The following is a 26,384-nucleotide window of genomic DNA, read 5'->3' on the forward strand; positions in this document are numbered from 1 at the left end:
TAAGATTGTCAGAGATTTGAGTAAATGATTCAGATTATCTCTGACAAATCAACGGATGACGCAACCTTATTCTCAATTCTTGCGTGATTCAGCTGAAGCCTTCTACGAATTTTAAATTTCGTAGGTAATTCGTAAAATCAGCCGTCGATTTTACCAACAAAATTATTTGAATGTATAAGGTCTACGGGAATTGTTTTGCAAATAATGATTGATGTATGTATGTATGTATGTATATATATATATATATATATATATATATATATATATATATATATATATATATATATATATATATATATATATATATATATATATATATATATATATATATATATATTATATATATATGTATGTATGTATATATTTATACATATATATCTCATATATATGCATATATAATAATAATATATAATAATAATAAGTCGTAGGGCTCAATGGAAATGTAAGTGGTGAAGAAGAAAATAAATGTACTGTATATTTGATTTTTTTAAGGAGAGAAAGCTGGGTGTACTGAGACAAAGGTGAAAGGACAGTGTCTGAACACACACGCGCTGCTCAGGGATTGTAAGGATATGACTGTTTGTGGCAGGAGAAATTGATGTAGTGGTGCGTACATATGGAAAAAATAGAGCAGAAGAGATAATCTTGCTCAGGGTCCATATCTATGTCTGTCTAGGTTTGTTTAGAGAGCATGAAAGAGTGGTTGTGCTAGATGATTTAAACACAAAGGTAGGTAGCAGAAAGAGATGGTTTTATAGGTAGGGGTAGGTATGGAACCCCTGCAGTCAATGAGATTGGGGTGTGTTTTGCAGAAAGTTATTTATTTGGAGAACTCTTGACTGAAGATGAAAATAAAAAAAAAATGTGTTAGATTATTTTGTTTTACAGAGTGGAAGGAAAACAGCTGATGGATGTAATGGTAGGAAGTTAAGGGACTGAATGGATTTCAGATCATTACTTGTTTGAAGCAAAAGTTTAGACAGATGAGTTGGAGAGGAAGGGTTGGTAGTGAGGCTGCAGAGGACAGGAACACCAAACACCAGGAAAGGATGTGTACAAGCTATGAGGCAAATGGTGTAGTGTCGGTATGAGATTCTACATATGTGTACAAAGAGGCTAATAGTGTAGATTGTAGAGGTTTTTATACAAAAGTTTCACCCACGATTCAGCACTTGTAGTACGATTGTGCTTCTCTGTACCACGAAGTTTTCTTTCAACTTGACGAAATAATTACCCCATGCGCTCCCTGTCTGCCCTACGTCTAGGCGTCAATTTCCTTGTGTAATTACGTAAATTAAGAGAAAAACAAGGAACTAAAATGAACGCATAGAAAAGGGTAATTATAATTCCTGCGATATATCAAAAGAATTGATATCGCGTGTCCTCCAGTAACATATTTCATTATCACATCCTTAGTGGCGGAAGTTTACGGAGGTCCTTTGCGTCCAACGGCGTCACAGACGATGAATATGTGACCTTAGGCAGGTCATAGAAACTCTTATTAAGATATCCCAGGAATGATAATTATTCTTTTCCTTTTTCCGTGTGTTCCTTGTTACTCTCGGACAGTTTAAGTTCGAGAGAGCTAAGAACATGCCAGTGATGGCGGGTGGGGAGTGTGGGGCGTCAGCGGATCGGATGGATGGATGGATGTGGTGGGGAGGGATATGGGTGAGGTGGGACTAGGGGAAGCAGATGCAAGGAATAGAAATAGATGGAGAAAGTTGACTCGAGCGGCCGACCCTGCTATACAGTGGGATTAATAAGGTCGAAAAAGAAGTAGTAGTTCAAGTTCGAGTTCCTTTTTGTCTTATTGCATCCATTCGTTTCAATCATTCCTAGAATTAGACTATATTGTGGTTTGCTTTCTACAGTGAAACACTTGAAATTCTGTAGTGAAGGGGAGAAGGAGATTAGAAATACAAATCTCTCTCTCTCTCTCTCTCTCTCTCTCTCTCTCTCTCTCTCTCTCTCTCTCTCTCTCTCTCTCTCTCTCTCTAGCCGGATTCGGGGATGAGGATAGGCCTATGCAACGGAGCCTTATTTGCTCGCACGTTGTTTTTCTAGTTTTGCATGTTTCTTTTACTTTGCTCTATTTACCAATCTACGCAAGTTTTACTTGTGCATTTAAAGCCATGTGCACGGACAAAGTATGACGTAAAGTGTCACTATCGAACCGTGGGAATGACAACAAGTTGAAGTGTCTAGTTTAACAATACTTTGTTGGCAAACTCTAAAGATCAACTGTGCTGTAACGAGACTGAAAATAGTACCATTAATCCGAGCCCCCAGTTCCTTAATGGACTGCGTCTTTTCCGTAGGCCTACACAGCCCTCTATGTAAACGCTTCTGTACGAAGATGAAGAAGAAAAAGGCAGCGTTAATTTTGTTAGCTTTTGCTCAGGCTTCTGTTTATCAGGGTTTGGGATTTTATCTGTCAAAATGTTTGAAGTCTTGATGCTCCAGTATAGCATATAAAACAATGGCTCCTTGACATTGATGCACTTATGTGCAGCAGTTTTGTATAAAGATGAATAATACACTTTATACAGTATTTCTTGTTCATAATTGAGAGTGTTGTGTGATAGATATAACAAAATGCCTCATATTTTGGTGCTACAGCTGATTAAAATTACAGGGAGCACATAAAACAAGATTTGTTCTAGTAATACATTGATATGCAATAATTGTATGACATCAAATGCACAATAAATTGTTTTACATGAATCATACAGGTAGCATTTTAATTGGTCATTTATTTTCATTTAAATTGGGCGCAGTGTTGCTTTCTGCATCATTAAAAACAAATAAACACCATATAATAATTACAAAACTTTTCGTCTTTTTTAAATGTCAAATATATATACAAATAATCATGAAATGAAGTGAAAAGCTTTCAACAAATACAGTTCATTAGACCTAACTAAGGAAACAGACGAAAAATGCATTTCATAATGAGTCCATAAGACCGTGGAAACACAAAGAGTTCTATTCATTATCAAGAAACAAAAGACAATCGTAATAAGGCGTTTGTAGCGTAAGAACCCCACAAAATCAAGCGAGTGGAAAGAGTATCATTACCCTGAAGAACAAAAGACTGTCATTCATGCGTGGGGTGGGGATCATATGTACTTTTTACCCCTGACTTCCATAATCCATTTCTTGTCAAGGTCTTTCACAGACAGCGCAGACTTGCGTCTAGAGATGTCTGACTTTACAAAGTCTAGGGAATTGGTATTATTAAGTCTTCATCAGCCTGTTATATGGTTGCAGTTTATTTCATCACTCGTCTTCAAACGTAACACCAAACCGTGGCAAGTTACTTGGAATTGAGTAAATGAGAATTTTCTTCATATGACAAAAGTTCGAGCATAAAGCAGTTGAATTTATTTCAGTTGCTTTGAATTATGTCACTTGGCTGTTAGGAAACTTCGTAGGCTAATCAAGTTCCTCTCCTTTGTTCTTACTTTTTTTTATCAGGTCTTGCTAACAGAGGCCCTTAATCCTCTGTAACACTAGCCTTTGAATAAAAAATAATTTTATATCTCTAATTACTTGTCACTAGGGAAATCTCTCTCTCTCTCTCTCTCTCTCTCTCTCTCTCTCTCTCTCTCTCTCTCTCTCTCTCTCTCTCTCTCTCATACGTGTCTTGGTCTCATAAATGTTGAAATTAATCCCAGACAGCTTCTTGAATTTGTACACAAAAACCTGGATGTGAGCAGTCACCTAACAAACTTTGGCAATGAAGCAGAAGTAATTCTTGAGGTTCATATTTTTCCCACTGAACACCACACTACAGAGAATTCTTTGTCTGGGCCACTATGTGGTATTTCGAATGTACCAAACGGTTGAAAGCTAAACGAAATATTCTTTAAATAGTGTTCCCATGTGACTGATCAGAGTTACCAACAAGCCAAGAGCATACAGTTATCATCGACAGTTTTTACCTTAAAAATTTAAGACTCCTTCGCAAAATAGCAATGTCATCGGCAATAAATATTGTCAAAATGTATCAGTATACATCAAGAAATGCTCCCGGATAATTCTTATAAAAAAAATTGTACTCAAGTGAGCAAAATTATTTAAAGAAAATAGGAAAAGTTTATAAAGACATTTCACATCCATTCGTATCTGCTGTGTACTTTAGTTTCTGATTGCTCGAGTAAGTCAGCATCTCCCCAAAATTTAATCAAGACACACTAATAGCTACTTCTGTACTTTCAAATTCATTCATTCTCTGCTGCAATACATTACCCTGATTACGGACAGGAACTGAAAAAATGTTTGTGAATTTAAAATAAAATTCAGTTATATTACCCAAAATACGAAGAGCATTTCATCAGTATTATACTTTTTTTATCCATCCAAGAAAAAATAAAGAATAACAAAAAACAAATACATAAACATTTGGAGAACATGTTGAACATATTTTTCACAAACTGTATCTTTACCTTTAATATCATTACCTTTAGAAACCAGAATTTCTTACCTGCTCGTGTGTTATCACAAGGTAAATTGTTTCTAGCCTAAATTTGTAAACATTAGAAAGAGAAAATCCATCACACACTACTGTGATAAAACCACCCAATCCTAGATTTTACTAGATAAAGAACAGTGCTGCTCTCAGTCAAACTGGGTGTGGTACGAAATTTCCAAGTATGGAATGGAATACAAAATTTGGGCCAAAGGCCAAAAGCTGGCTGGGACCTATGATTGGGTCATTCAGCACTGAAAGGGAAATCAAGAGTAAAAAATTATTTTAAAGATGGAACAGGAGGAAAACCTTGCAGTTGCATAATTAGACAATTGTTAGGAGAAGGTTGAAAGTGAGATGAAGAAAGAGAAAATAAATGGAAGTGCAGTAAAAGAAACGAAAGGGGTTGCAACTAAGGGCTGAAGGGACACTGCTAAAAACCTTAAGTAAGGCCTACAGTGTACTGTATGAGGGGCACTGACAGCATTAACTCCCCTACGGAGATTTCCCAGTATGGACCGTGCAACTGTCGGCCGTGATGTAAGTGAATACTTATCAATAGTATGTAGAGTGAGTGAGACGGAGGCCTCGTCAAGTGCTGAGTAATTCTCTAAAATACTTTCACCAAAACAGCTGTATTATTTTAAGCATGTGTAACTGTTGTTTATGTTGTGCATCCATCATAGCTGTGATGTGAGGCTTAAACAACTGTGTTGACTAGTTATTTCTCAGCAGTACATAAAACTTCCCTTTGCACATCCCTTTTCATTTTTGTATGCAATATTGTGCACCAATTGTTGCCCTGTTATATGCCACCTGTACACTGTTGTTTTTCTTAATATGTGCCAAGATCAGCAACATCTGTGATACGAATGCAATTTGCATTACTATTTCTCTTCTCCATCCAGCTTAAAAAGTGTCCAGAGAAAGCTCTTAAAGCTCTCTTTGAATATATGTAACTAAGATGACAGATAGCCAAATCAATATAATTAGAAAAATCATAATGACAAAGTTAATATCTTTAAAAATACAAAGTATGACTGGACTTACCTGGAGAATTTCACCAGTTTCAGAAATTTTGCTTGCCATAAACTCACATTATCCAATTGAAAATACCTTCATGCAACGTTAACCATAAGAACCACAACCAGTAACCCATAAATGCTTATGCTCACATACGGATGCAATGTGAACATGCAATGTCTTTATAAAACCATTTCATGCTGTAAACAGTTTACGGCATCTGACCATTAAAGCAGACAGGCTTTTCAGTTCCCCAATCCCAAGGCTTTCCATCCATCCTAGAACGCTGTTTCAAAATCCAATGTATACTGTAAATATTGATCAATTTTAGATGTACCTAACCCACAGACAGTTTATTACCCACCAAATATTGTACAAAGGAAGAACAGCTTATAAATTAAAATTGTATAAAACACTGTTTTTAAACACAAAATAGTCTAACTGGATGTGATGGTTCATAAAGAGTTTAAACCTTTAAAGTAAGCTTGCCATACACAGTTTATAGAGATACTGTAAAGCAAACTAAACAGATATGTATCACTGTCATTAAATTAGCTTCTACAACAATGTACTGTATAAGTAGATGAAAGCCTCTTTACTTCCACTGAAATGGTGGTCTGTGGAACTGATTTCAAAAGGTGCAAAGGCATGAAAACATGTTTCCCTTTATCTGGATTAGCCCCTGTTAATAAACAACAAAATGTTAATGATTACTGTTGTTGTAAAATTACTGAAGTTTAATCAGACGGGATCAAAAAATGGATTTGTTCGTCAATGAAGGCAAACTGGAGCAAATCTAGGAGAAAGCAAAGCAGTTAAAGGACCCAAGGGACATCATCACAAAATACACAACAAAAGGTGCAATGTCGGCAGTCTCCTGCCACTCGCAATGGGTTTAAATGTCACAGTGAAATCATTATTCAACTGTCTAGCAGTTCACAGTCTGGAAGAGGCCATGTCTGCCCCTCTCGATTTTGTTCCGAACATTAACAGGATAGTGAAATTTCAAGAACTGAAAATGTAAACCACCAAGTTTTTATTTCACATGTTCATTTATGGCTAGCACCATTATTTACACTACCACATAAAACACTAGATGACTCTTTTTCAACCTGAAAACCTTTGTGATAATTTGCTATCATGACAGCCTAACATGTCCTATGAAACAAACCTAGGAAGGATTCATTCTATCAAGTTTCTTAAAATTCACAATGTAAGTACCTGTGTATGAAGATTTGAAAAAAAAAAATTACTGGTAGACCTTCCAGTGATGGTGCATTATAAAAGCTTAATAGTCCATCTACAGTGGTAAAGGCATTGAAAGAAAATACTGTACTACAAGCATATACAGTATACGAGTATATATACCTGTGAAACATGAGGTCCTGTATAAAGTACTTTTATGTTTCCAGTTATACTATGAATCACTGTATTAGACTTATTCCTTGTCTAAAACAGTTAAACCTAAATGGATGTCTTTAACAAGATACAAAATTTCATAACTGAGCAGCAGACAAAATGCTTGCTTTTCGTTACATTTAATCTAAAGAGCTACGTGAATGGCTGATCTTCTGTAACAGTTCTAAAAACAACATAACTGAATGTCAAGCAAATTATAATTTTGGCTTTGCATAGGCAGCCCCAGCCTGATGAGAACTTTGATCTACAAAATAATTTATAAAATAAAATCAAATAAATAAAATCAAATATCAATGCTGTAATATCTAAAATCTGTAAAGCTTCACGAAATAAGTAAATAATCTGTTCAACCCTATATTATTTTCAATCCACAGCTTGAGGTTAATGAATCACTGTTTAAGCATAAATGTCAAGGTAACTATATTCCAATCCGAGCAAATCCTCTACCGTCTAATATCTGATTCTTAACCGTTGAGTTTCCTAAGACATAAAATGACATTGTCCATAGGTGGATCTAAAAATTCCTATTTTGTTCTTACTGTATCCTCTGTATGGTGTGCATAGCTTGTCTTAGGAACCCCAAATCAAAGCGTTTTCTATTGTATGAAATCACTTAGAAATAATTGTTCCAATTACAGCACTGCCTAGCAGGCATTAAATGTGAGTTGCACATGGTGTAGTGGCCAAAGCTTGAAGATACTGACATCTAAACAGTTCTGATAGCTTTTGTGATATTAGTTCTATGGCAGTTACTGAAAGTGAAAATATGTAACCTATAAGAATTTCTTCAAAATCAGGCCAAGCTAAGCTGTCCAACTTACCGAACCTCACAAGCCCTAGCAACCAGAACCCAGCCCGTAAGACTCTCTGTTGCCTGAGAGTTCGGTCCTGGGCACTCATCTCCCAATCATTTATTTTGAATTGACAAAAATCACACCTTGCACAAATGGAAATCTTCCAAAACTTTTCTCTTCCATCTTAATATTTTTCCATAAAATTCTTCCTGGAATTCAGTCGTCATTCATTCTTTTGAGGCCTACTCAATGGTGTCTTTTCTCAGTTTCTACATAATTATATAGCAGTAACTGCTCATTAACCTGTGTAAGTAAAATAGTACTTGTTTTACAGCGTCTTAAAACCACAGGGAAATATTTACGACTAAACCATTAAGTCAACCTGTGTATTCAAACAAAATATCAAACACATTCGGCTCTAAATCAAAAGCAGAATTTAAAATAATGAAAATATGTATTTTAATAGTTATAACCATTAATAATGACTATATGATTATTGCACAACAAGCAAGAAAGTAAAATCTACAGTCCTCATGTTTTGTAAGTTTGTACACCAAGGAACTTTACCCAAAGTGTATTTTCACATACATTACAGTATACAGAAACTGTCACTCCAGTCAAAAATACCCTGTACCTTTTTTTCTACTGTCATCTTGGTTGTCTAACAAAAATAACCTTAACTTTACAGTAATTTAATGACTATAAGAAATTTCACTTGGTTCCATGTGTCTGTATTTTGGTAACTTAAAGAAAATAATCACATCCTAGTTTGGTAGTCAACATAATATGACATTCTGGGAGCAACACACTATATCACTGCCCTAATAAAAGTTTACCTTCTATCAGACAAAATATTAACTGTGTTGAAAAGGCAGCGTAATATTTTACGGTAAAGTTGTTGGTGTATGTTTCACAAATTTAACTTATGTGTGTCCAGGCCTGGGTATTGTGAAAATGTAACAGATGTTAATATTCCAGTCCTGCTGCTATTCACACTGACCTGTGGTCAAACTAAAGAAGAATTCAAACTTGCATGCATGTCTTTTTACATCACAGTCTCTTGGGCAAGAATGGATGTGCTATTACGGCACTTTTAAAATTAATAGTGTAAATCGCAAACTTTAGGGCAAGACCTTATGGTATATCTACCATGACTGAAAATTAAAAAAATTTGGAAAATGATCCATGGCACTTCTAAAATCAAACTTGGAAAACAACTGAAGTAAGTCTATGGTACTTATAAACAGACTGAAAATCACAAACTACAGTGAGAGTATGCTAAGCTTTGAAGGCAAATAGATTTACAAAGAATATTGAATTATTTTTGTTCACCATGACTTTTTCATGATTTCTGTTTACTTGCCTTGAAGAGGCAGACCTATTACTTTGCCTTCTGGTTGTCTCACTTTACTTTATCTTTTCCCTGTTTTCTTCAGGACTGGCTAGAAAAGGGGATAAGGTTGCCTATTCCGCTGGCCTTTGTTCTTTAAAAAACTCATTGCATACTAATTTAGGTGTGAACATACAAAACAAGTAGTTACTAAATGAATTCATTTTTGCTTATTTTCATGAATTATTAAAGATTTCTCACTTCATCCTTTTCAAAATCAACAAAAATCACTGGAAACTCAAACCATGTAAATAAAATATTTTCAAAAAGAGGCAAACATCAAATAAGTGCATAATACTTGATGCATAAAAGAATTTGGCGCTAATAACTGCCTTTATGCGTAAAGTATGCAGTAAAAAAATAATGTGCATATTAAGAAAAATATACAAAATAGGATAATCTAGGTACCATGAGCTAGCTTTTGGAATACTTTTGTGAATCCAATATCCAGGCCTGGACATTCCCACACTCTTCAGGAGTGTTTAATAATACACATTACTGTTGTCTGATGATCACTACGCATGGAAAATCAAAAACATCAACTAGCGTAAACTGCTGATGCACAAAATCCTTTGACAAAATTATTTCCAACGCAGTACTAGTACACAATGCTGGCTTTGAATATGTTCTATACTGAAGATTAAGTACTATTTACATGTTAATTATAATTTTATACAACTTAGAGATGACTTCTGTGGGATAATCAAATGTACCCTAATAAATTTGTTTGCAAGCTCGTAAATCTCTACAGGCTATGAAAATTTTTAACTCAAAAAGGATTTCCATCAAAATATACTTTCTAGAATTACAATTCACCCATAAACTTTTAAACTACTTGGCTCTTCCTGGTCCCTAAAACATGCATTGAACAGTGCAGATTTGCTGTTGTCCAAATTCCCTCTCATAGCAAAACCAAAGCAGTAAGAGAAAATTTCTTTAATAAAATACACAACCCCTTTTTCAACAAAATCTGCCAATTTGCAGTCCTACAAAGAGCAATATCTGTTATGTTAAACAGAGTCATTCAAGTAAAACTTCAGTAACAGAAGTACACACTTACTTTCCTGTGTCCTTAGCGTCCCTCTCAAGGACAATAGCATTATTTAAAATCTCTACCAAAAAAACTCTAATTACCTGTACTTTATCGTTTTAGTAACAACTTTTTGGTTTATAGTAATGCACTCACGATGCAAGGTGAGTAAAATAAAAAGAATTAGTTTAAAAGACAAACTTGAGGTACATGGTTTTACAAGATATTTCATGTGCATTTTATTTTGAATGCAATTACGTTACAATCAAGATATCACAAGAGGGAGAAAAATTATAACCCTCAGTATTGCACCTATCCCGTTTTTGTCCTCAAATAGCATGCACAGTGAAAAGTAAAAATGATCATGAACAAAAGAGAAGCATTTTCCCTCCATTTATCCTATACGTACTGTCAAATCTGAAAATGGCGAATGCTCAGAAACATCAAAATTTGACAGACACAATTTAGCAGGGAAAAACTGGATCCATTTGCAAGAGGAAAAAGACCAGAGATGGGAATGCTCATATCAATATCATAACCTACGAGGAAGCTCCTGTATCAGTCTGACTAGTGTTAGACTAAGTTTTGATTTGAAGGACTGACTAGAGTTCATTCAATCCTGTGCACACGAGTTTAATAATAGTACCCCTAGGGCACAATACACAAGGAATTGTAAAATTTAGAAACATCGTAGAATCATCCTAGTTTTTACAGTGTTGAGGACCTAATGTTTTGTAGTGTATTATACAAGAAAATACTTCCTACCAGTGTTGGTGGTCCCCATAATTTTGGCTGATTACTTTAGTTGTCAAAAGATTTAAGTGCAACATGCACTAAAGAGTCCTTGTTGCATTTTGACTGTCAATGATTACTGCATCATCATTCAAAATTTTAAAAGTAATCAACAAATTTGGAGTACTGCATATTGTGCAATTCTAATGTTACCACCTTGTACACATCATGCCCATCAGCCACTGTGCACATAAACGTGTGTGTGTGTATGTGTGTGTGTATGGACGGACTGTTCTTCAAAATATACCTGTGTACATGTGGATTATTACTACAAGATTTCTTCCAACTTGTACCAATACACATATATCTAAATGTTTCATACATGTGTGTGAATAAACTACTGATATAACATCTTAGCACTTGAGAAAGATTCATCTCAATGTCATGAGGAAACTCTACAAAAAAATGTGTAGGAACAGTCAGTAAGCCCTTTCATGCATATGGATTAATATAGACTTCTTTTTCCTTCATTACAGTAGGTTACACCATTAACATTGTTTCCTCAACGAATATAGTCTCTTACATCATTAACCATTAAGCCTATAACTGTAGGGTAACATTTCTTCAGGCTGAATTAGCATGCTGTTAATACCTCCACCAGTGAAAAGGCTTAAGCATTAGCATTTTGTGTGTTACGTTGCCCCGTTATGCCCCTAAACCAATTACGGAGCTCTACTGAGGTGACTGTGAGATAGTTTGCTTCTTCATCTACACTTTCACCAACACCAACATTCCCTTCTGCAAGCAACGGACGAGAATCAATGCCCTTACGTTGTTTGCCTGCAGCCTTCTTCTTCTTGCGATTGATTACACCCTCAACTTCGTCCATCATCTTTACAATCTGTAAAAAAAACAAAAAATTGATCCTCACATTGCAAAAAGTTGTTTAATTTAAAAACAGGGGGTAATTTGTTGAACACCACCAATATCAAGTAAATGTGCCACACTGTCAAACTTCTCAGTTTCAGGGGTCTTTTACTCCTCATACTGTTGGACTGTGGAATAGTCTCCTAAGGATGTTGTGCAATTAGAACTTCAAAAAGTTCAAGCAAAGGTGCAATGCATTACTACCTTAAAATAGGTCACCTTGTACTTATGTCTCTTCTTTCAGTAAGGCCCCTGTAAGCTTGTTCCATACGAATAGGGTATGTCATCTGATTAATAATGATAATAATGATATTATAGTAGGTCACTTTTCTGTACTTTATATAAAGCTATGGCTAAAAAGAAAGAGTCTGTGTACTGTTTTCAAAGGTACGAGTGACGATTCCCCAGGCATTAAAAGGTTTCATAATGAAATACATGAGGAATGACAAACCTGTGCCTGATCTGAAGCATCCATTGGTATCACAGAAATGTCCCGAACAGCTCTGAATTTACCACAGTTGTTGATGTGCTCGTTCTCCAGACGGAAGAAGTTCCAGATAAAACGCCTGCAACAAGACCAGAGTAAATGTGCTGAAATTCAATACATTCATGTATACAACTGTAATACCTAATTTGAAAATACTTTGGGATTTGCGATTTCTATCGTTGTTTTTTACTGGGTGGTTAAGAAGCATACCGTATATGATAGAAAGAATTGTTCTTTAAAGTCCACAATAATATATCTGATGGTAACAGTTGTAAAACTTTATAAAACTATATAGTTTTATAAAGTTTTACAAGTGTTACCATCACAGATATTACCCATAGAAAGAATTGTTATGCAAAACTGTACATAAGCTACAACAATTAGTTAAAAAAAAATATTCCTGAACATTACTTGGTTTAATGACATTAAATTTTGCCTTTCAAACCCAATGCCATTTCTGATCCAACATACAGCGCTTAGTATCAAATGACTTGTGTAATACAGATATCTTACATATATTTCTTATACAAGCAGTGTGATAAGTTCTGTTCTAACGGCCTGAAACCGCTGAGATTCTAAACAGGACAAAATTTAGATTCATAAAACTAGCAGTGATTTTACTTCCAAAACTGTTCTTCAAGGAATGTTAGTTTTTCAAGGGTAGTCATAATTTCTGTAGTACTTCCGTTAAGTCATCAAATAGCTTATGCTGACTCAGTCACACCCTCTTTGGCTCTAAGGCCTCCATGTGACCAACTGTGGGTTTTCAATACCTGAAGCGTGTTTATTCTCTAGGACTTAGCTTTCAATGGTTCCCATATTTATTTACCACTATCAAAGCTGATTTTCCTTCTATTCAGTTTATTGAAGAGAAACTTTAATTTTACCAGTTACCGGATCAAAGAGAGCATTCTGAATACATAATGAAGATATATAAAGGTAATTTGTATTATCAAATCCTCCTAATATAAATATTTGTATAAAGGTAAGATGTATTATGAAGTCCTTGTAATAAAAAAAATTTGAAGACATGCTATAGTGTCATAAACTATATACTTGTATTAAGTAGAATTAATTTTGTGGTTACTGCAACACCAACCTGAAAACTTCCAATGGTGTAAGAACAGAGATGACAATTTCACTGTTGCTTTTATTGACGATGTGCAGTTCTGTGAGGACCAAGGAAAATGTCCAACTAAATCTCAGTATAAAGTCCTCAATTATACCAAAGTAATAGTAGTACTGAAATAAAAAAAATTACATGGTAAATTACTACATTGTATGGTAAAATCTTAAATACTTTGGCAAGGAAATAAAATACTGTACATGTTTCACCACAAACCCATTATTTAAAAATAGCCTATTTGTGCAGATGTGCAAACCCCAATCATATTCCACTTTAGAAGAAAAAAGCTTAGTTGGCTCAGAGAGGTCGGCAAACATTCTTACGTTCACTTTGGTATGTTTGTTGACTCAACAACTCCAAGGGATTCCCAGACTTTTGGAACTAATCGGAATTATCTTGCATTATTTCCAATTTTCATTTGGCCTTTTCATTTCTTTATCATATCTGCTTCCACTCACTGGCTGATAATTTTCTTAACTCAAAGAAACTGTGTTGTTGCTCCTTCGATTTAAGCCTGCATTCATCTTCTCCTAAGACTGTTTTCTCTGACCATGACATGTTGCGTCCTCCAAATCCAACTATGACAAGAAAAACCTCTAGGATTGAGATTCCGTGGAATATTTTTTTTTATGATTCTTCAGGTTTTCTCGTGCTTCAAGCAGTCAGGAGATACCTAGGACTTGTCCTTTGCTTTCTTCTATAGCAAATAGAGTAAAATTTTCCTCCAAGATTTTGAGATGCTTATTTACGTACATTTCTATGACAGCCAGTTCTCAGGAAGACACCCATTTTGTTCCTCTTCTTGAATCACCAAGGAATTTTAAGACATTATCTCCTTTTTTCAGCTCTGGCAAGTCACTGCTGTTTCATAAGATATCACCTCAGATGATTAGCTTACGAAACAAGGATTGATGTCCTGGAACTACTTTTGCCGCAATCTCTGTACCGTTTTTTAATCTCCAGATTAACTTGATTCTTGGCTACTAGCACCTCTAGTGCAACAAAACTTTATTTATTGCACAGGAGGTTACAAAAGTTGTTTTAGTCATTTTTGGCCCAAAGGTTTCAGCAAGACAAGCTCCTGCTTCAGAGAAGAGGACAAATGATTCCTGCCTTCTTATCTGTAGTTGTGGAAACTTGGCTTTTTGCCAAATTCAGGCCTCTTCCTCCACTGTACCTTTTCAAGAAGTAGCGCATATAGTTTAGTCTCTCACATCTATTACCACATTCTCTGATTTTCAAATGTGGTTCCAATCCAGCTTGTGACATTGTTTTCTTTGGAGCAGAATAGAATAGAATACAGAATTTGGTCCAAAAGCCAAGCGCTGGGACCTATGAAGTCATTTAGTGCTGAAACAGAAATTGAGAGTAAAAAACTTTGAAAGGTATAACAGGAGGAAAACCTCACAGTTGCATTATTAAAAAATTGTTAGGAGAGGGTTGAGGCAAGTAAGATGGAAGAAATAGAATATGAATGGAGGTACAGTCAAAGGAATGAAAGGGATTGCAGCTAGGGGCCGAAGGGATGCTGCCATGAACCTCCAATAATATCTACAGTGCACTGCATGAGGTGCAATGACAGCACTATCGCCCCCTATGGAGGTTGTTTTCTTAGGATGTTTTCTTTGGACCCTTGGGTTCCTTTGCTCTTCCTTCCCAAGGAACTCTCAAAATTCTTCAGGTCATTTTCACCTTGCCAGAGGTTGCCAGCTCAAGCGTGCCACCTGCCTAAGTTGCTATTCAGGTTACAGTTTAATGAGCCTATGTGTTCATTACAGGTTTGTAATGATTCTTATGTATTTTTATCCTTTTTTTTTTCAATTAATACCTATTACTCCTCCAAAATTCATTTACAAATTAACTAAACCAAACCAAATGGAATGTATGTGCATGCACCAAAAATACCTGAGCTATCTAATGGTCTTTTCACTTCTTGGATTTGAGCATGATGCACAAATAGGTTATTGTTAAAGGATTTGTAGAAAAAATTACATTTTGCACTACAATCAATTCAATAAAAATACAGCCTTACAGGACTGAGAATTAGCTTCAGTTAACTTTACATATACAAAACTATTCTTTGGTCATTTCAAGTCCTTAGAGATGATTCTTACATGAAAAAATATCATTAGTAGTTGGGTAAAATCACTATCTCTGGTTTCAGTTTGTTACAAGAAGCTGTTCAAAAACCAGTATAGCAATGTAATCCACTGTTACCACAGCATAACTATGTTATCATTTTCAAGGAGAAAATAGAATATACATAAATTCCTATATAGTACTTAAGTCATACAACAAAAACAATACTTACAGGGGAAGAATAAACTAACTCTTCCCTTAGGAATTTAAATTCCCCAGCATTCTTGTCGAAAACGCCAAAGTCCATAACCATGTCCCACCAGTAGACAAAACATGAGCTGAACAACATTGAAAAGACCAGCATATAGAAGAAGGGATTATTGATGCTGTCCTCATACTGGTCTGCAAAGGATATTACCATGCTTTATAACAGATTCTGATCATGCAAATAATGACAGTGTAATCATTTTCTTGAAATTGTATTTTGCTTACAATATTGTGATGTCTAGTTTTAATAAATCTTACATCTATATGATAATTTTATCACAAACAGTGAATTACTAAGATGAAAGCACTTCATCATCACATTTTTAACTTACCTTTATATACTTGAGTTAAGGAGGAAAATGTTACCACGAAAAATGTGGTCGAATACTTAAACGCATTGACAAGATGGGGAAACATTTCCTTTGTATCTCTGTAACGTCTCAGGCACTGCGCAAAACGCCACCATGCAGGCAAGCATGCCACAATATTCCTGACAACTGCAGTCTTGTTAATGCACACGTTGTCCACTGTGGAAAAAGAACAAGTGAATTTAAATTTGGTAACAGAGTACAACACTCAAATAACTTTTATAACTTCGCAGTTCCAGGGGTCCTTTATTCCTCACACTGTTGGACTCAGGAACAGTCTCCCTGAGGGTGTCGTGCAACTGGAACTTCAAAAGTTCAGAGATGCAATGCATTACTACCTTAACGCTATTCTCCTTGCATTTTAATACATTTTTATCTATTAATTTTTTTTTTCCTTTTTAATAAATGAGATCTCTTCAGTATTTCCCTTTACCTTGTCTTACTTCCTAATGAGCACCATATTCTTTGGGAGCCTGAATTTCAAGTCAGTGGCCCCTGTGGTGTGCTTGTTCCATATGAATAGGGTTCATCTTCTGAATACATAATACTAATAATAATAATATTCACTTAAAAATATAATATTCACTTAAAAATTAATTTTGAACTAAAACATCCCTGATAACACCAAGTGTCCAAAAAATAACTAAAGCATTAAGTTCATTTTGGGTACACAGTACAACATTATCATTATCATTGAAGACTACAGAGAACAGTCACTTTCTTTAAAGATGAAGATAAACAAGACCCTTTTCCTTGAATGTAAATCTTGATGTATTGCTCAAGATACACTGAAAATCCTTGAGCTCTAAAGAACTACTGTCTTCATCATCAGATGAGGACAGTAGTATGTGTAAAGTTTAGGGATTTTTAGTCTTTCTTTAGCAATATATCAAGATTTACACTCAAGAAAAGATCTTACATCATCATCACTATCAATATCATCATCATCAATATCATCATCATCATCATCCAATATAAAAAACCTTAAAAATTAATTATGAAAATTTACTGGTGCTCTTAGACTTTTGAAACATTTATTTTTGAGAGAATGGAATAAAAAGAAATGTTTCAGATACTATTAATATGGTGGGCAGATCATTTGCTGAGCAGTGCCTATTAATTTGCTTACCTGGCAAGCCAAGACACCTTCAACACAGCATCATAAGCTTAGGTGAAAGTGCACAAAATATCTTGTGAAGAATCCTGCTTGCATACAGAACAAAAATGTACCAAGTGGGGCAATTCACAACCGCTTGCTCCATTTTTATAAATTTTCCTTTGCAATCAATTTCTAACTCTCCCTCTGTTAGAACCTCTCTCTGTCTATTATGAGTATCTGGAATCCTTATCTGCTAGCAATCTTGTACAGGCAGTCCCCGGTTTATGACGGGGGTTCCGTTTTTCCGCCACGTCATAAACCAAAAATTGTCGTAAACCGAAAAATCGTCAAAAATTTTTAAAAATCCTAAGAAAACCTTACTTTTAATGCTTTGGGTGTATTGAAAACAATGTAAACTGGATTTTTATTGAATTTTTCATCCAAAAAACCAACAAATTTTGATTTTTCTGCTGTTTTGGAGCCATATTTCTTCCGTCGGATCGGCGTACGATGCGTCGTAAACCAGGAAATAATTTCTGATGAATATATTTGAAAAGCGTCATAACCTCGGAACGTCATAAGCCAGACCCGTCGTAAACCAGGGACTGCCTGTATTCCTATTTTAGTTTTGTACGTGCAGCTAGCTTCAGTTCTTCATTCCTTCCATCCATTGATCCTGAAGCCTCGTCTCCTTAGCGACTTTGTCTTGTGGGCTACATCGCCAAAAACTCTTCAGTAGACTCTTGCTGAATGTATTGGGAGCTGAAGGATCCCTAGCTGTGTTCTCAGGTGTCCTTGTGTTGACTGAAATCTTTAATACCCCTAATCATCTAACCCCCAGTATCTGCACATAGGACTTTCTAAAGGTGCCCCTATTCCCCTTGCTTGCATATAGTGAAACCACAGTTCTGCCAATTCTTTAGTGTGGAGACTAGTCTCCCAGGTTTGGTGCAACAGTGTTGCCATCAGCCATATCTCCTAGTAGTTACCTGGGGTGACTAGGTAGCTGCTATCTATGTGCTGTCAACCCTCAGCCAACAAACCCATAGAGAAGTGTTGTAACAATTCATTTATTAAAGTTATGCTGATATGAATAGCAATGCTGCAATGCAATGATCCAAAGCCACCTCTACAGCTTGATCAAACACCCACATTCTCTACTGTTGTGCTACCTAAAGAGTAATTTTAATGGTCCATTTCTAGATAACGGATATGTTGTCGGATTGCCTTTATCCGAGTACTGTATGGTAGGTCCCTCTCTGACATGCATATAGCCGAGTTCGCCCTAGATTTGTCGGCCCAACTGGTAATCCAAGCTTGAAAAATAACACATTTGTTTTTGTCCCAAACATCATATAAACCAGTGTTAAATCTGGGACCTACCTGAAGGTGTATCATACCAGTTGATGCCTTGCATGTAGAAACATAAGGAGTACTCAAAATCCTTTAAGACTTGAACAAGTGTATTCAACTGATCAGCCAGCCAGAAATCCGCAAACTGCACAAATACAAATGGTGCACATACAACTCGCCCCTGCAAGAGTAATAAAAACAGTAGACTGTAAAAGCTTTTTAAATATGGACGCAGAAGTTAACGTATGCACAAAATCCAAACATTCAGAATGAATATCAACTTCTGAGGATTAGCTAATAATGCTACTCCTGACATTCAGAGCAAAGCTCTACTTGATTATTTCAACAAACTTTCAAAGAGCATGTACAGTACTGAATAGCCCAGTGTCATCGTAGGGATCTTAAGCCAGGAAGATTATGTCAAATATTTCATTATTCTTTAATTATCTGCATTCACTTAATCATTTCTGCCATCTCAGTCAAAGTATGAGCTTTATCTGTTATGTAGACACATTACGCTCTTTCCTTATGATTGCATATTATAACGTTTTCATGTACCGTAACAACAATTCATGAAATTTCAAAGTTAGCCTGCTATTAAGATAAAATATAATCCCTAAATAAAGATTAACACTTTTCAACTCTTCGCCTGATGATAAAGGACACAGTAACTAGTGATGACAACTGAAATACCAAATTCTAAAGTAATTAGTATTTTTCCTAACATACGAGCCTACACTTTCACAGGTATAAGTTTTACCCTCCTCATACCAGCCTGCGTAGTCCCGGTCTCTCCCCATCTATGGAGCAGAGTGTAGCTGTGGACAGGCTGGTGTTCACAATGGAAGATTATATTATTTTACCTTAAGGTTTTATAACACCGTAAACTGTCCCACCCCGTAGGAGGGTAGTGCTGTCAGTGCACCTCATTGCGGTGCACTATAGGCATTACAATACTTAAGGTTCTTTGCAGCGTCCCTTCAGGGGCCCCCCTTGCTGCACCCCTTTCAATTCCTTTTACTGTACCTCTGTTCATATTCTCTTCCTTCCACTTTACTTTACACCCTCTCCTAGCAATTAATTCATAGTGCAGCTGCAAGGTTTTCCTCCTGTTACACCTTTCAAAATTTCTTACTGTCAATTTCCAATTAATCGCTGAATGACTTCCTAGGTCCCAGCGCTTGGCCTTTGGCCTAAATCCTATATTCTATTCTATTCTGTTCTATAAACTGCCCCAAAATGATAATCAAACATCTCAACTTACCAGCTTTTTAAGCAACCAGAATCTTGCTTCATGGTGAAAAGTGCGTGTTGGATTAAATAAGAACAATACCATAAAGCACAAAAGCGCTAAAGGTACAGTATAAGGCGGTATAGAAAGAGCACTTGCATAAAGAAAACCAAGTACACTCAAAGCCCATATTACACCTGATGGAAGAGAAAAAAAAATTTAATATCACTAAAGCAGTTAATAAATGCTTAATTCCCAGCACTGTTAAAATGCCTGCCATAGATTTGCACTGTTATCAACAAATCACAAAACTTAAAGTTTTTTGTTGCCAATGCAAATGTCATTCAGAAAGGAAGGAGACTGGAATTCATGTAAATCTATGCTTCATAAACTATGAAGTAATAAAATAGTTTGAACATTTACATTTACACAGTATAAAAAATTTTTTCAAAAGCAAAACACCATATTAGGAGATAAGAATTTCATGGCCTTTGGTTGTTGCAAGAAATACTTCATTACTGAAAAAACATTAATTTCAGATGATAACCAAACTAGAAATACCCAAGTAGTCTTCTTACATGGGCCAATTCAGTTTATGACATGAGAATAATCCTGAACAAGGAAACAGTTACAGACTTACCAAATATGGCTGCTATCTCTATCAGATGTTGCTCTGTTAAGTGATTCCTGGGGTCAATTTCGAAAATGAGCACATGATTAACACCAGATGATCTCCAACCATAGATGTTGATGCCAATGAGAAAGAGGAACAAAATGATTATTAATGGTCCTCTGAACAACCGCAGAACAACCTGGAGGTTATGTGATCCCCAGTGGAAGATACCTAAGGAGAAAAGTCAAGGCAATTACTCAAAGGTATTCAGGATGTGAAACTGTAATTTAGATAATTTGAAAAACCTGTGAACATTCTGCAATTATTTATATTCTAACTACAATAAACTATATGTAAAAAGGGCTTTGTGAACTCACCAGACAGAATAACTGATACAATGAGCACAATAAATGCTCCAGAGAAGAGGCCGACTTTAAAAGTAGTCCAAGGGCTCTGTGCCTCACCCAAAGGAGGTACACGCAATCTCTTCATGGCCTTTCCTCTGTCGCCATGTTCCAATTCAGCTGTGAAAGTTCCCTCGACCTGAAATGATATTTGATATGTATATACTTGCAAATGAATATAAGTTCTTGATAATGCTCACTTACAGATGTTGTGTCACTTGCTTTTCCTACCAAAAACCTTGTCTTTGTAAAAAAAAAAAATAATAATTTTAACATTACAGCTAATATGCATCCCTATATTCAAACTTGATGACATAAAAGGAAGTTCAAGTACAGTACTTGCTGCAGTCAAGTAATGATACAATAAAGCTCCAGAAAGAAGGAAAATTTAACATACCTCTTGAATAAGCTTGTCGATATCTTTGTTAGTGTTGAACGGTGAATTATCTACATTTTCTTCTCTCCATTTTGCTCCATTACTTGTTGACATGAGCTAGATGAAAAGGAAAAGTATAGGATTTATGTTTGTGTCACAGTATTAGGATCTGTCAAACAGCAGCAGCTTGAATGACTAAAAACATAATTTAAAAACTACAATTTACACTAACACCATGATAGATGATCCAGAATGAGCAATCTAATGAATTAAGTCAGTTTAACGAATATAAATTATAGAGAAATGATTAAGGTACCCTTCAAATACATAAAAATCCTCGGATCAATAAACATTAATAAAGGCAATCTAAAATGTACCACATACCTTGTCATGCTTTTTCAAAATCTTTCTAAAACCAGTGAAGTTGAGGTTTTGGTAATTCTGTAACAGGATGAGACTTAAGTAAAACTCAGAAAATGCTAGCTTAAGATCTTGCATTTTTCTGGCGGGGACATTAATCTTTGGCAAGAAAGTAAAACCTTTCCTGTTTCTCAGTCCCTCGCCATGTTGGTCTTTAGATGCTTGTAGGTCAGATTTTAAGGTGGAGCATTTCCTTGTTGCCTCAGCCATTTTTTCTGCAAATAAAAAATACTACCTATAAGCATATCAACTGAAACATGACTATTGAGTGTTGATACAGTATATTCTAGCTTTATGAGTCATAAAACACGCAGTATTCATGAAATATAAGACTCCAGAGCATGCAAAACAACCGTCACATAGATTTCAGGAGGAAAAACATGTATTAGGAAATAAATTTTTGGTTTATTAGCTGCCAGCTAAGGTAATTTATACTAGTCAAGTATGGTTCTATCAGATCCATATCATATCAATTTGTTATCCATTAAAAGAATTCTTATTCACTTTTGTATTCAGGACTGTCACTTTAAGCATCTGCACTTTTACATTTGACATTTGTAACAAGCAGATACAAGCCTAGCCTATTCATTTGAAAGAACTCCATCGAACTCCCTTGCTTTCTTTCATAAGAATGAATTTGGGATTACATTACTGTAACTTTTACTTAAAAAAGTAGCATATTCTTCTGTACGAGGGTTAATTTCTTTTCTTCATACACCGTGTACAGAAATATTAAAGTTTATATACTACATGGTTAAATAAAATTTTTACTACCTGCTACATAGTCAGATACAACACTTTCTTCAACCACTGTAAGTGCAAAATGTCATAAAAAAGATAGCTGCTAAGTGCAGAGTGGATGGAACACAAAAAATTTACCATCTTGTGTAGCTTATGTTAGATGAAGGAAGAAAGTATGTTGACATGTTTGGAGTATTGTCAGTCCAAAAATAGTCCACCAATCAATAATTCTCTAAACATTAGGCTGTAATTTTTCATAATTCCTATTTTATTTTAAAAACTTGTAATAATGAACAATAATCATGAACTCCTGTTGATGTTTCATAAACTAATTTTATGCCAGCTTAGATTTTAAAAAACCTCAACCTACTATTTACATGTCAGAAATATTCATTATCCTCACAGAACCAAATATACAGTGATAATAATATGAAACCAGCTCACCTGAGAAAAATGTATTGATTTTTGCCAATTCTTTGTCGCATACTCGGAAAAACTGCTCATCAAATCGTGCATAATATCTTGTTATAACTTCAGGCTCTGTGACTTCAGGAGAAGGAGCCTGCTCAACTGCAGCATACAACATGGCCTGAAAAAAAGTCAAGAATAAAATATTTTTAAAAAATCAGTTAGGCCCAGTGCATTAGAATTACAGTAGGTCATTCTACAGTATTCTTGACTTTGAATGTTCCTGGGTTTGTTCTTGAATGAAAGGAGATAATTGGAGTAAGGGAACTGAATAATTTGGACAACTATGTGAAAAAGAGATTAATAAGATATGGATGGAATATAAAAAGGCAGTCTTGCTCCAACATTGAAATGTTTAATTAGGAATTTTAAAGCTATGCCACAATGAAATAACAATAAAATCCTGTAAGCAGCAAGACAGATGGTTTGGACATTTGATGTGAAGGGATGAGGAACAGTCAGTCAGAAAAGCAGTAAATATGGAAGTGGTAGAATGAAAACCTATAAGAAGGACCCAGATTCCAAAGAAAATTGGCTCTTTACAAGACCTATCGCACCTGAGAAATTAGGAATTCAGGTGAAAAATTAACAAAACAGGCAGGAGAGGAGACAATTTAGCTTAGCTTAGGTTAGGTTAAGAGTAAATAAGAGTAAAGGAAAAAACTGAATACAGTACTTTTCATCAGAACTGAACTTATACAGAAACTAAAAAATGTAAAAAAAAAAAAAAGTCATAAAATGCCTCAGTGACTCATACAGTACACAGCAGCATACTTTACCTTCATTTCTTCATAACTTATATATTGCTTCCTCCATTCTGGAGTGATGTGAGCCGCAAGGTGCTCTGCGAACTTCATTTTGGCAGGTGATGATGACTAGATAATCTCTGAAAAAAAACAGAGTTTGTAAAATTTGGGAAAATGTGAGGAGTAAAATAAATAAAATTTCACTATAATCAATTATTATTATTTCATAAAGCCCCATATTTCTTTCCATAAGCCAAGCCGTCCTGAAAAAATGGTAAACAACTTAAAATGTAGTACTGTAAACTTTCTCATATAGGCTGGCAACAAATGAATACCATTGCCTACATGGAGTTTTGAGTTAGTATGTATTAATTTTGTTAGTGTAAGTTTGTATTCCCACTGGGACAAGTAAAAAATTTAACAATCCATCTAGGGTCCCTAGCGTGACCTACAAAGGTTAGCCTAATCATACCCTAATCAAAAGATGTTAAACTGTCATCCAGTCACTAACAATGGAAGTGCAAGCCATGGGAACGTGCCATACTTGCTACTTACCAAACTAACCTGGCAAAACTGAAGGCTACTACCAAGCCCTCTAGGTTCAGTAACTACTAGTTTACCTGCACTGTTTAGTGGCAGCCTCTTCGGGATGAACTTGAAAACAAACAAAAGACAGTAAATATCATAAACATAAACAAAAGATATATCATAATCAAAAGCATACATAATAGGCCGTAAATATTTCAGTTGGCAATTGGCGGGAACCAAGCCACAGTAGTAGTCTTCAGTTTTATCACTAACCTAACCTAACTAAGGCATTCGCCACTCTCAATGACAAGTAGCCTAGCCTAGACCTAAGCTAGGGTAACCTATAGAGGAGGTCATAAGATAAGGAATAAATTCCTAGGAAATATATTTAGTCTTGTTTGTAGATAATAGCCTAGCCTAATTAGGGTTAGGGAAGGTTACCTACTAGCGTTAGGCTAGGCCAAACCTAAACGGGGGGTGTCAGAAATCCAACTGTGAAAACTGGTCAATCCTAACCTTTCCTAGAAAACCAAACCTTACCTTCCTAACCTGACTTTGGGTACCATAACCTGACCTGGCTTGGGAGGGGGAGGGAGGCTTAGACACCTGGATTCCCAAAGTAACACTGTATATCAGAAACAGACTGGCAGGACTAAATTTCAGACACATGATCTGACACTGATTGTGACCTAACCAAAACAATTTTAACCTAACCTTTCCTAGAGCTTCGTACCCTGACCTAACCAGACCTTACCTCCTAACCTGACTTAAGGCATCACATCCCTGGGGTCGGGTGGGGGAGACTTTGCTCCCCTGCACCCCCTCAAGTAGGATAACACTAAACATTGGAAACAATGGACTAGCGCCTGATCCTGTCGTTCTGCTATAACTAGGATTAGACTAGGTTACATACTAGCACTGGGCTAGGCCTGACCTAAACTATCTATTGTAATGCATAACAATACTATAACAGCGACCTAGCTATACGAATGACGTATAACGAGGGAGGTAGGGCTATTGAAGGCCTAGGAAGCATATCAGAAGGAATACTGTGACCTAACCAGACGTACTTTTACCTAACCTAACTTTGGACGCCCAACCCAGACCAAGGGGGTTCAGCCCACCGGACCGCCCACGTAATTCGTGACCCCTTACTTCTGTTTGCCTTACCTCAAACAACGAAGCTATTTAAAAAACGGCTAAAAAGACCATTTTATAGAGAAGACATTATTCCTGAGTGTTCTTCCATGACTTTATCGAGCGATTGTTGTCGGGGTACGTTTCCTAACACAATCATCAGTTTTACGTAAAGTAATATGAATATATTTTTATATTAGGTATATAATCTATTTTTAAATTATTTAAGATATTTTATTGAAATTATTTAAAAACTTTTTGATACAGTAACAGATTAATTTTATCTTCAACAAGTGCTCAACTCACTTATTTTAATACGAAACGCTACCTTAACTTAAACATGTTTACATGTATAATAGAACTACCCATCAACAGCTGTTGTTTGTTTGCAAACAAAACATTCCTACATTGACTTCTTCTTAGGCAAATATACAGTACATGTATTAGCATCCTACATTGACTATTAGGCAAATGTACAGTACATGTATTAGCAATCATTATTGCAGGATTTTTATTTTATAAATGTTAAAGGTTTGTTGATCTTTTACTTGAAAAATGGGTGACTTTATAAGAATTCTTAAATACAAAAAGTATCCTAAGGCATATGTAAATTTAGCAACACTGCTCTTATGCAATATAAGCCTACTTCGAATTATACGTATCATAAGCATAGATTTGCTTAAAAAGCAAATGGGTGTTACAGACTAAAATACACACACAAAACAAAGCCACTACAACACCTAAAAAAAAAAACATAACAAACATCTCACACGTCTCGAACTCTCGCCCTACCCGCGCAACAACTTCTCGCTGCTGGGAAGAAAGGGCGTTGGGTCGGGTATGATACATGTAACATACGCTACCGGGGTCTAAGCGATGTCAGGCAGGGCAGCCGATCGAGACTACGGTCTACCCCAAAGCCAAATCAAAAGTCCTTCAAAAGAAGGCATCGTGCTTACCCCATACAAAAATGGGAAAAAACACGTTAAAAGAAGAAGAAGAAGCATTGCACTTACCACAGAGAATCTCTTGAAAAAGAAAAATGATCTTCCCCTAAATGATCGTTAAAACCACAAGATTAACAATAAGGTAATCAGGGAATATGTACTTTTTTGTTCACTAATCTTTAATTTTTAGAAACAAAAGATTTTA

The 26,384-nt window shown here is 35.6% G+C and overlaps 2 protein-coding genes across 5 annotated transcripts in view; one reads left to right on the forward strand and one right to left on the reverse strand.

Moving 5' to 3' along the window:
- Window positions 1-26,384, forward strand: part of LOC136826668 (coiled-coil domain-containing protein 39-like) — a 139,394-nt gene that overhangs the window by 52,894 nt on the left and 60,116 nt on the right. The window lies entirely within an intron of this gene.
- LOC136826667 (solute carrier family 53 member 1-like) overlaps window positions 1-26,384 on the reverse strand; it is a 73,121-nt gene that overhangs the window by 18,785 nt on the left and 27,952 nt on the right. For 2 of the 4 annotated variants that reach the window (XM_067084019.1, XM_067084021.1), the window contains exons 2-14: window positions 23,601-23,707; window positions 22,798-22,942; window positions 21,577-21,827; window positions 21,214-21,309; window positions 20,790-20,955; window positions 20,440-20,643; window positions 19,833-19,996; window positions 18,599-18,749; window positions 16,081-16,275; window positions 15,714-15,883; window positions 13,376-13,518; window positions 12,241-12,355; window positions 8,146-11,763 (exon numbers count right to left, since the gene is read on the reverse strand). In XM_067084019.1, coding sequence (XP_066940120.1) covers window positions 11,533-11,763; window positions 12,241-12,355; window positions 13,376-13,518; window positions 15,714-15,883; window positions 16,081-16,275; window positions 18,599-18,749; window positions 19,833-19,996; window positions 20,440-20,643; window positions 20,790-20,955; window positions 21,214-21,309; window positions 21,577-21,827; window positions 22,798-22,942; window positions 23,601-23,678 — 2,109 coding nt within the window. In that variant the 5' untranslated portion in view covers window positions 23,679-23,707 and the 3' untranslated portion in view covers window positions 8,146-11,532. Of the gene's footprint in view, window positions 1-8,145; window positions 11,764-12,240; window positions 12,356-13,375; window positions 13,519-15,713; window positions 15,884-16,080; window positions 16,276-18,598; window positions 18,750-19,832; window positions 19,997-20,439; window positions 20,644-20,789; window positions 20,956-21,213; window positions 21,310-21,576; window positions 21,828-22,797; window positions 22,943-23,600; window positions 23,708-25,265; window positions 25,380-26,384 lie in introns of those variants that run through there. The other 2 variants (XM_067084020.1, XM_067084022.1) reach the window with 2 other exon arrangements.

This window comes from Macrobrachium rosenbergii, chromosome 41 (assembly GCF_040412425.1).
Source record: "Macrobrachium rosenbergii isolate ZJJX-2024 chromosome 41, ASM4041242v1, whole genome shotgun sequence".
Classification (NCBI taxonomy): domain Eukaryota; kingdom Metazoa; phylum Arthropoda; class Malacostraca; order Decapoda; family Palaemonidae; genus Macrobrachium; species Macrobrachium rosenbergii.